General features: G+C 40.5%; 1 protein-coding gene across 1 annotated transcript in view; it reads right to left on the reverse strand.

The window, feature by feature from the left end:
- The window catches only part of CCDC178 (coiled-coil domain containing 178), a 245,073-nt gene that overhangs the window by 230,721 nt on the left and 2,731 nt on the right, over positions 1-11,621 (reverse strand). Inside the window, exons 2-3 of the mRNA XM_006766397.1 lie at positions 9,669-9,758; positions 4,737-4,876 (exon numbers count right to left, since the gene is read on the reverse strand). Of these exons, the coding sequence (XP_006766460.1) occupies positions 4,737-4,876; positions 9,669-9,758 (230 nt within the window). The remainder of the gene's footprint in view (positions 1-4,736; positions 4,877-9,668; positions 9,759-11,621) is intronic.

Consider the following 11,621-nt stretch of genomic DNA (forward strand, 5'->3'; position numbering starts at 1 on the left):
TTAATTAAATAAAAAGTTTCAATTCAGTGGAGATCATTTCAAATTAAATAAAAGTATCTCAAGTCTAATAGAATAAGGTGGCAGAAAAATAAAAGAAAGCCTTCATTTGTATGGGAAGTTATCCAGGCTATTATTTCCATCATTCTGTTTTCTTATTCTTTGCAAAAATAAATATAGAGAAACATTGTTCGTAGTAACTACTCTGAAGAATTATCTTTTCAAGATTCAGAACTGCAGTGAAACTGCTATGAGTGGATGGACAGGCTTATGGCAGATGCATTTCTGCTAATCAAGGGCTCTATAGCATGTATACTGACAGAAAGGAAACTTCTGTGGCATCAGGAGCAAACAAGCTATAATGGTTGATCCAAAAAAGATGGATCTTTCACTCCTATAATGCATTTCATACCCAAAGTAGATGGCCACTTTTAATTACTTACAGAGATTTATCTAATAAAAGATTAAAATTACCCTGATTAAAAATACTCAAGCATGATACCAGGAGGAGACGCCATATCCATCAGCAGTCACCCAGCCCTAGAAAACCATCCACCTGTCTTCTGTCTCTACAGACTGGCCTATTCTATGATTCCATTAATAGAATCATATAATGTAAGGTCTTTTGTGGTTATGGCAATGGTTACACTGCTCTGAAAAATACACTAAAAGCCACTGAATTGTGCACTTTAAAAGGCAAACTTTATGGCATTTAAATTATCTCAATAAAGTAGTATTTTAAAAATCAAGAGTCTATAGAGAAACATAATGGACAATTTTGACAAAAGTGAAACTGTTGCAAATTAAAAGAAGAGGAAAAGCTGCTTGGCCTGGGGAGAGCATTGCTTTCTCCCTGCCCTTAACCCCGGTCTGTCCTATCAAAACTGCACTCATCGAGTCCCCAGGAAAAGCCTAACCTCACCACAGGAAACATTACTGTGGACTGAACAAAGTAAAAGGCGAGAACGGGGGACTTTCAGACTTGGAGGCCTTAGCAGGAGAGTTAAATAAACCTGCACTTGGGCAAACAACCCTTTCCCCGCGCTGCCTGCTGGATGCTTCAGGGACCAGTCTGTCTTCCTCGCTGCACAAACTTTCCAACAGTTGGAGTATGAAAACACGAGGTTTAAAGAATAGAGAGAGATAATTAAACCCATTGCTTGCTTTGACTCCTCACCATAAAATCCACAGTAATCAGATGATCTGCAACTCAAAATAAGGATTATTTGATGACCCTAGCCGGTTGGGCTCAGAATGTGACCATATTTGGAGACAGAGTCTGTACAGATAATTAAGTAAATAAGAGGTCATTAGGGTGGGCCCTAATCCAATAGGACTGGTGTCCTTATAAGAAGACATTTAGACACATATGCGCGCGCACGTACACACACACACACACACACACACATACACACACACACACCATGGAGAGACACAGGGAGAGGAAAGGGTTCGCGACCCACAGGCTGAGAACCGCTGCTCTAAAAGAATCAATGGAAAATATCTTCGGATGAGGATTAACAACAACAAAAAGAATTATTTTGTGCAGCTCCTGATGGGGGTTACAATGGGAGTTGGGGCCAGGGCTCGGGCTGGACATCACCAGTTGTTTTCCTCGGCCTTGCTTTGCCCTCCGCACACGCAGTCCCACTGGAACATGGAGAAGGAGGGAGCCCCTGTCCCCCAGCACTGAGCAGGGACAAGGCAGTGCCTGGGGTTGTAGGCAATGAATGAAAAAAATGAAAAACGTTAATCTCCTCTGCAAGGTACTCTCTGCTGACAACTTTAATTGGGAGGATGTTTTCAAGTGATAAAAATGTTGAGGAGAAATGCCTTTTCCCTGCATTTCATTCAGGCATTCTGGGATCACTGAAATGTACCCAGACACACACGAAACTTCAGTATTTCCTGCAGGATAATTATTCATTTTAAACATTTCTTACACAAGTCACCTATTTTATTTGAAATTAGGAATAGGCTCAGGTTAGCTGATTTTGAGTCATTATCTATAGGAAAATGCACATTATCTATAGGAAAATTCCATAAGAATTCATGTGTTTGCCTTTTTGGAAATAAAGCTTTTATTTATCAAAAATTCACAAGCTATTTTCTAAAGATTTCTTTCAAGGCTGGTTTCCTTCATTTTCTTTAATTTAAAATTCTCAAGAAAGAGTATGAATGTAAAGTTGTCTAACTAATATTACCAAAATTTCATTTCTGCAAAATATAATGGGAACTTCTTTTCTCATTGTAGTAGGTTAGTCAGAAAAAACATCATCTTTGAAGAAGATAGGTAGCTACCAGTTCATCCTCAAAATATAGATAAACGTCTGATCAAAAGTTGTGGTGACCTAAACAAGAATCTATAATAATAAAAGCATAATATGCTAATTAGACCGGACAGCTGAACGACCTTCTGTACGAAGCCAGGCTGTGAGGGCGGAGGCAAGCTGCCGTGGCTGCAAGGGAAAAGGTCCTTTCATGAATTTCGTGCATCGGGCCATTAGTACAGCATAAGAAGCTTAAGTAAACTTACTCTCTTTCCCAGTTCAACATCAGCAAATCTTCCAAATATAGAGTCAATAATAAAATATTTTTTTAATTAAAAAAATAGAAAGTCATAAAATTTTAAAAAGATTATGAGCATTTACTTCACAATAAGTTACATGCCGTTTATATGTATAACATATTTATCTACTTGTAAACACAAGTAGATTATTATCACAGTTTTTGTCTAGAAGTGTGTTTTTTTGACACTGTTATTTTGTGTATTTCATGTTGTCAAAATGCCAACTGACACTCTATGTTTATGAGCATTAAGACCTTTTTCAGCCCTTTGGGGTCATAAAACAGAGGCTGAAATGGGCTTCGGAGTCAGATGGAACTCAGTGCAAATTCCAACTCTAATGCTTACTACCTGTGCCGTGACATATAAATTACTTGATTTGTCTAAGTCTTAGAATTTTCACCAGTAAAGTAGGATTCCTATAAAGGATAAACACAAAAATACATTCTTATTGAGTGCCTAAAGAATAGCCGATGTTTGGTAGGTGGTAGTTCTTACTATAGCAGATAGGTGGGTGCCTCGGGTGTATCTAGAAAAGAAAGGCTCTGCTTCAGGTCCCTGTTTATTTTTTTCATTCGAAAGCCTGCTCTCTATTAGGCTCTTGGGTGGACAACAGAAGGCAGCACTAACAAAGAAGCAGCAGAAATAATGTAACACTGATATAGGGGGATATGAATAGTACTACAGAAATAACAATAGCCAGTGCATACTGGATGCATGTCATATGCTGGCACTTTTAACACAGCCTCTCCATTTCCCTGAAGGTCACAGCATGTCCTATCCTAACAGAGGCAATATACAAATTGACCATCACTCCAACACACAAGATGGCCACCCCCATGTGGACACAAGATGGCTGACAGGGGAGGGCAATTGTGGACAATCAGGCCAGTAGGGGAGGGCAGTTGGGGGGGGGACCCAGGCCTTCAGGGTAGGGAAGTTGGGGGGGACCAGGCCTGCAGGGGAGAGAAGTTGGGGAGAACCAGGCCTGCAGGGAACCAGGCCTGCAGGGGAGGACAGTTAGGGGGGAAGCAACCAGGTCAACAGGAGAGGGCAGTTAGGGGCGACCAGGCTTGCAGGGGAGGACAGTTAGGGGCAACCAGGCCAGCAGGGGAGGGCGGTTAGGGGCAATTGGGCCAGCAGTGGAGCAGTTAGGCGCCAATTAGGCTGGCAGGGGAGTGGGTAGGGGGTGGTCAGGCTGGCAGGCAGAAGTGGTTAGGGGCAATCAGGCAGGCAGGCAGGCGAGAGGTTGGGAGTCAGCAGCCCTGGATTGTGAGAGGGATGTACAACTGTCCACCATGATCAGGTCTAAATGGGCAGTTGGAGATCACTCGGGTGGTCCCAGATTAGAGAGGGTGCAGGCGGGGCTGAGGGACACCCCCCACCCCATGCACCAGGCCTCTAGTGTAGTTATAAAGCCTGAGATTTTAACAAATGCACTATAATGCTTTTCTTGAAGGCAACGAAACCCTAGACCAAGCATCACAGGTGGCTCCCCAGAACCTTCTCAGAGCGATCCTGTAACAGTGGTGAAGGAAGAGGGGAAGCAAACTTACCCTCCCAGGTGAACACACTACTTATGCATTAACTGCTTAGAAATATAATCTTTAGAAGAGTGTGAGAATGTTTTTATCATTTCTAAATCATCCTTTGAAAATAATTGAATGTTCAGTAGTTTCCAGACTGAACTCCCTTCAGAATAATAAAGGCAAACTAACAGGTTAAAAAGACAAAGAAGGAATAATTATATTCTGTTTAACAGACCTATTAGGTATTTCTTTAGAACAAAATAACTCATTAAAAAGGGCACACTGTCCTTTCATACACCAGTGTCCTCGTCTAATCATCTAATCAGTTTAGCGTCCCCCAAAAAAGAATGTAAATACTATTTAATTTACTAGTCAAGTTGGCTTATGGAAATTACTACTTAGCATGATTGCCTTCGGATAAAGAAGAAACAGGTAGGGGGAGGAATCTATTTAATGAGGTTGTTTCACCCTTCTGAAGTGAGACTATCAAAATCACGTCCAGATTAGAAAATTAGACCGCTAAGCAAAGGTTCTAGAAACTATTTCAACTTTCGTAAAAAACAACTCCTTAGGTTCTTTAACTAACATACCCTTGTATGCTTTACAGCACTTGTAACAGTGTTAGCATTTTAAATGTCACTTACCTGTTTCAAATGTCCCTCTATTTTAGACTCCACATCTTCAATGTGTGAAATCATTTTGTTGACACATGGTGATGGAATATTTACTAAAGAACAGCTGTGACGCCGAGATGGGTAACCAAAGTAAATGCCTTCGTTCACCACTAAAGATAAAGCAGGCAGTAGAAGTTACTCATCAGTTATACACAGTGTAGTAACCTTGATGTTGAGAACATGCAAAAATATTCAGCTTTATTAAAACTAATACTCAAAGTTTTAACAACTAGGTAGATAAATATGTCACAATTACAGAATGAACCTTCTAAAATTTTGAAATCTAAAAAAAATCATATATGACTTAAAATGTAAGAAATAAAAATGATTCTAAGAAGCGAGAATACATTTTCAAACTTAAGTTTAAGTGTTTTATAGCATTATGAACTAACTATGGCGGGGGGGGGTGACGTAAAGAAAAAAGGCAGAAAACATTAATTCGTTTCTAAATAAATTCGAAATCAATTTTAAAAATGACTTTGAAATATATTTTAAATTCTCCCTTCAAAGTGATTCTACTTCTTCCAATGCAAGTAATACCCATCCACACATATATTGAAGGACTTCTTCCTTAAATCCAGCACTAGTTTTTCTTGCTGCAAAAAATAAAGCAAAGTCCCCTTCATCCTCATAATAACCTCATTTTCTACCTTCCATTTCTGAAAACTGGAGTCTCTTACAGAGGGTGATTGATGTCCTCACCAGAACATTCAGGTTGTGCTCATCATCAAATCCACTCAGGCTGATGTGCCTCAGTGCCTCTAATCCTGGCATGTCCCGCATCATCTGAAGGCTGCAGAAGCACAGCAAAGCTGTCCATGGAACTCCACCAAAGTGCTTACTTGCAGTCCTTTTGTGTCTAAGGACTCTACTGGGCTGGATTATAGCTGCTCATCTTAAATGATTATAATTACTGATCTTAAACGCAAGACACAAAATAGGGTTGGTGCCTCAATGAGAAGAGTGTGACGACCTCATTTCAATTGACCTTGAGAAACACAGAGGTAATGCTACTGCCCACCGACTGTGCCTTTCGTTTCAATGCCAACCTACAGAGTTGTCCGTAATTTAGGTATCTCCATTGCAACTGCAGTCCTTTAAACGAAGTCTCCTAATCTCCTCCTCCAAAAGTGCAACTTCTGTGAAAATGGCATCGCTGTACCATTTGTAAAATAAAAGTTTTGGCCCTATCCCATAAATCTGAATATATGTGTGTATCTGTGTATATATGAACATATATACATTACCTTGATTTCATAAGTGAGGAAGCTAAGGCTGAGAGAAGTTATAAAACATGTCAAATTCCACACAACTGATAGGTGGGAGAGCTGGTACTTGAACTACATCTCTCTGGCTATGGAATGTAAGCTATACTACAAGGGTTGTTTTCTTATTTTTAAAAATGTGGCAAAGAGAAGCCGTCCTATAAACACATTTCAGGGCATCTCAAAGGCTTCACATTTCACTTGTTTTTGAATGTTCCTTCAAGATACCAGTTTACTTTGGCCATACTGAACACATATACTTGCTAGGACTATTTCCCATGTGTTATATTACATATTTCCTCTTTAGTTCATACACAGAGAAATGTATACTTTCATCTCTGTAATAGTCAAAGGACCAAGTATCTTGATAAGGGCATGTTGCCCTTCCTTCTAGAAATAAGAAGATTTTAATAGACATTTAACAACCAGGCAGTTGTCCTTACACTCAAAGCATTTGCTTTGCTTCATTAAATGTGGGGAAAACAAGGATGGTAATGACTCATTTAACATTTTTCTGCAGGTGCCACTTTCAACCCATTGTGTGATTGCTAATTAATTTCCACAGCACCCCTATGGCTTGGTGTTAACATCGTACATGTAGTACAGTGTGGAGTGTAAGATACTATGAGTTACATTTTGCACTGAAATTCTGGAAGACTTGGCATCATAAGCAGCACAAGACAGAACCAGAATTCTAGAGTTCTTCTCACTGGTTTTATCCTAATGTATGCATGGCATCGGTTAAACCTCTGCTCGGCTTTCCTTTTCCTTTTCCCACCTTAAAGAGACACCTCGATCACTGAACTAGGTGTCCACGTTCATTTTTTTCCCCACTTGACTGATAATTAATTGTGCTTCCTAAGCTAAAACTACTCAAGCTCTAACCCAAGAGTTCTCATTTAATAAGTGAATGGGTTGGTAGGGTGCCATATAAAATATTTTTCACCTAAAATCCCATGATGCAATGAGAATTAATGGTCTTAGTCAAACGTTAATTGACAGAGCTGCTCCTAGTGAAGGCTGTGCACAGGTAGTCAGGGTGGTCAAAGAGCTCAGGTCAAGCAGGACCCTCATCCTCTCTAACCATCTGCCCAACCCCAATGTGTGTGCTCAGCGTCAATGTGTAAGTGGACAGATCCTCCTGTATCTGGGCCAGAGCTGAGGTTTGTGGAAACTCTGCAACAAGAAACTTCCATTTGAGAGAAAATATGGACCGGCTGGTTGCGTTGTAAAAATACTATGTTCATGAACTGTCAACTCTCCTTGCTCAGTGACATGGGTGTGTACATGATTTATTCACCCAGCCATAATAATTACCATGCATCTGGAATTTTAGAATGGTAAAACTCAAACGCTATAAGTGGATATGGGGAATGGGTAGAATGAGACTCACTACAGAGGGCATGAATGAACTTTCTGGAAAAATGGAAGACTCTAGCCCGGCCCGTGTGGCTCAGGGATTGAGCGTCGACTTATAAACCAGGAGGGCAGGGTTCCATTCCTGGTTAGGGCACACGCCCGGGTTGGGTTGCAGGCTCGATCCCCAGTGTGGGGTGTGCAGGAGGCAGCCAGTTAATGATTCTCTCTCATCACTGATGTTTCTATCTCTCTTCCTTTCCCTTCCTCTCTGAAATCAATAAAAATATATTTTAAAAAATGGAAGATTCTATATCCTGTTTAAGATAACAGTAAAATAAATCTGTATATTTGTCAAAAGTCACTGACTTGCAGACTTGAAATGAGTGAACTATATTGTACTTAAAATTTACCTCAATAAACGTTTTATAACAAAAAAAATCACTCACCAGATCTTAGTAACACCATCCAATAACCTCCTATTGTTCTCCATCCCTTTTAACTCTTTATACTCCAGAACAGAGCAGACACACTTCCCTGAAATGCTCTTCTTCAATCGCTTTCTCTCACTTCATTGCTTGTTTCTCCTCGTAGGCATGAGTCTTGGTAAGAAATCACTTTCCCTCTTAGTTATCTCCTCTAAGTGCTTAACCCCCAACTAAACATCTTTAGACTTATCTTTACCCTGCACTCCACATCAAAATGTACACATCCTTCCCTGAGCCTGACCTACACTGAGTGGAGAAAAGGAAAGGTGGGACCTGCAGGATCCTTTGCTGGATGGGAGGATGAAGTTAGAATGTACCCATGGAGTTGCTATACCACAAGTAAGGAAATACAGAAATTCATGACAACAGTAAACGGCAGGCCAAAGCCAGAAAGGCTACAGAGGAAAAGGAACACATTGATATCCTCAGATACAGAGCTGGACAAGATAAGGGATTCATGCAGAGAGCTCAGCCGGAGGGGCCTGGTACATACCCAGCAGAGAGAATGGTACCCGACTCCGAGCAGATAATCAGGAATGATTTGGCAAGTAAAGCTATGATGAGAGACTAAAGATATACCAAGATGAAACTTCTGATGACAGGTCTAACTCCAATCTACTTGGTATTAAACATTTGGACTTTTTCATGGCCAACAAGCCAAAGGGAGTTGTGAAGAGACAAACCCATTTGCAAAGCCGGTATTTCTGAAACTAAACTCATTTTCATGCCACTCAACCTCATTTCCTTTCTTGCATCTCTGTTCCCATTATCAAAGTGTGCAATAGTTAAATCATTGTGGGATCCTCTTTTCCTTCCAGTTCCTATGTTATTATCAAATCTTATTCCTTTATAATGTCTCCTAATTCCCATCTTTCATAGCCATTGATCCTTCATAAATGAAGCCTTATTACCGTAAGCCTGGGCTGTAATGAAAAGGTAATCAGTCCCCTTATGTCCTCCTGTAACCAAATCATTCTGCAAAGCAGACTAATATTTCCAAGCATAGTTATGTAACATCTCTACTTAAACATATCGAGGCCTAGAGACTGAGAAATACAGTTCACGCTCTTGAGCCTGAAACTCAAATGCTTCTTGACTGCGCCTCAGTCATTTCTAGCTTTATTTTAAGGGATTACTTTTACACTTCTCAATCTTCCTGATGCTGTAGTCAAAGTAATATATTTGTTCCATACTTTGTAGGTAAAGAATCAAAATGGAAACTTATTCCATTTTATCCCGTCAAACTGAAGATGTCCAGAGCAGAAATTTACTAATCAAGACTGAAAGTTTCTGATATCAAGTTCTCCACCAGACTGACCTAAGATATAATTATGAACCCCTGTGCATCAAATGTGCACATTCATCATTTCTTTCCACATATCAGCAACACTTTCAGAGATGTTTTATGGATTCTCACTGAATAATTTTTAATTCTGGATTTCACACCTTTAAAACATCAGTCCTCATTCTTCTTCTAAAAGACATATCCTCATTAAACTGGACGTTTCTAGCACCTGCCAGTCATGGCACAAGCAATAAAGAAAATGTTTAATTTAAAAATTCATTCCTTTGTGAAATTATAAACAATTAATATAAATAAGTTTGCAATTAACAATATGTAATTAACAAAATAAATTATAATATTGTATTCTTAATATTGTATATAATTACTTTGCTAACTATTAATTGATACTTAGGGTTTATTGCTCAATAAAATATAATATTGATATCAAAAAATAATGAGTGACTATAAATATAGTTTACATAGATTACAATTTACATTCAGGCCTCACCTTCAGTATTTGTCATTTTATCTTCATGACAAATCTCAACCGCTTCCTTAGGGGCACCAAAGGGAACCAATGCTTGTGATGTGGCATTATCTTTTTGAAAGGAAAGAAAAAGTTCAGAGAGCAGTTCATATATATTTTTAAAATAATTAGATACTATTAAGAAAGTGAAACTACAACTGTCACTATAGGCAAAAACATTTGCACATCATATCTATATATATAAAAGCCTAAGCGACCCTTCGACCAGTAGCTATGATGCTCACTGACCACCAGGGGGCAGACACTCAATGCACAGGCATGGAAACATGGAACAGACTGACAAATCTCAGAGAGGAGGGGGGATGAGGGTGGGTGGGAAGAGATTAATCAAAGATTTTATATGCATACTACAGGCCCGGGTGCACAGATTCGTGCACAGGTGGGGGGGTCTCTGCCTGGCCTACGGGGATTGGGCCAGACCGGCTCTCCAACATCCCCACAAGCGGTCCCAGATTGTGAGAGGGTGCAGGCCAGGCTGAGGGAACCCCACCAGTGCACGAATCCATGCACTGGGCCTCTAGTATTTCATAAAAGCCTACTTTCTGGAACATATAGAGAATTCTTACAACTGAACAGTAAAAAAGACAAATAACTCAATTTTAAAATAGGCAAAGGATGTGCATACACATTTCTCAAAAGATATACAAATGGCTAGTAAGTACATTTAAATATCCCCATCATGGACGGACCTTGAGAATATCATGTTAAGCCAAATAAATCAGACAGAAAAAGTTCAGAACTCTTTGATTTATTCCACATGTGGGATATAAAACTGAAAGTAACAAGTGAACAAACAAGAAAAACAAGAGCTCACAGGCACAGACAACGGTATGGGACGGGAAGGGTTGTGGAGGGAAAAGTAGTCAAATATGTGTCGATGGAAGATGATTTGACTTAGGGTTATGGATGCACAATGCAATATAAAGGTCATGTATCAGAAACATATGTACACTTGAAATCTATATAATTCTGTTAAGCCATGTCTGCCCAACAAATTTAACAAGAAAAATAAAAGATTCTCATCATCATTAGTAATTAGGGAAATGCAAATCAAAACCACAATGAGATGCCACCTCCCACCCACTAAGATGCCTATAATATTATTTTCAAAAGGCGAAAATAGAATTTAACAAGTGTGGCCAAGGATGTGGAAAAACTGGAATCCTCAGATATTGCTATTTGGAATGTAAACTATTGCAGATGCTTTGAGAAAAATTTGGCAACTACAAAGTTAAACATCAAGTTACGAAACGACCCAGCAATTCCCGTCCTGAGTGTATACCTAGCAGAAATGCAAACAGATGTCCACACAAGAAGCTGTACTCGGGTTTTCATAACGTTATGCCTAACAGCCCTAAAATGGAAATGACCCAAACATCCACCTGTCCATGAATGTGTACACAACACGTAGACTATTTGTGCAAAGGAATAGTATTCATCCACGTAAAGGCACCTTGACAAAATTCTAGTTTAAAGGAGGACAGGCACACACAGCCAAGGGTCTTTGCGAATTCGTTTATATGAAATGTCCCAACTGGTGCCCCATCCTGCCTCGCACACCGGCCGCCAGGGCACTTCCGTTGCCTCTGAAATGTTGAAATAAATACGGAGAGAAGCGGCATCGGTGTCTATACTGAGCGATCACACAGAGAGGGCCTCAGACACCCGCCAGGTGGGCATCCCTGTCGGGGCAGTGTCGCGGGTGCCAGCCGAGGGCAAGACTTTGTGGCTGTGGCTGCGGTGGGCCAAGTGGGCTGCTGCCCTTCTGCCCCCTTGCCCCCTGCTCCGCTGCCCTCCTGGTCCGCTGCCCTCCTGCCCCGCTGCCCTCCTGCCCTGCTCCCCTGCTGCCCTCCTGCCCTCCTGCCCCTTCAGACCTGCGGGCCCCCAGTCCCCGCTGCGGCCTGTGCTGCGGGC

Source organism: Myotis davidii, unplaced genomic scaffold (assembly GCF_000327345.1).
Source record: "Myotis davidii unplaced genomic scaffold, ASM32734v1 scaffold520, whole genome shotgun sequence".
NCBI lineage: Eukaryota > Metazoa > Chordata > Mammalia > Chiroptera > Vespertilionidae > Myotis > Myotis davidii.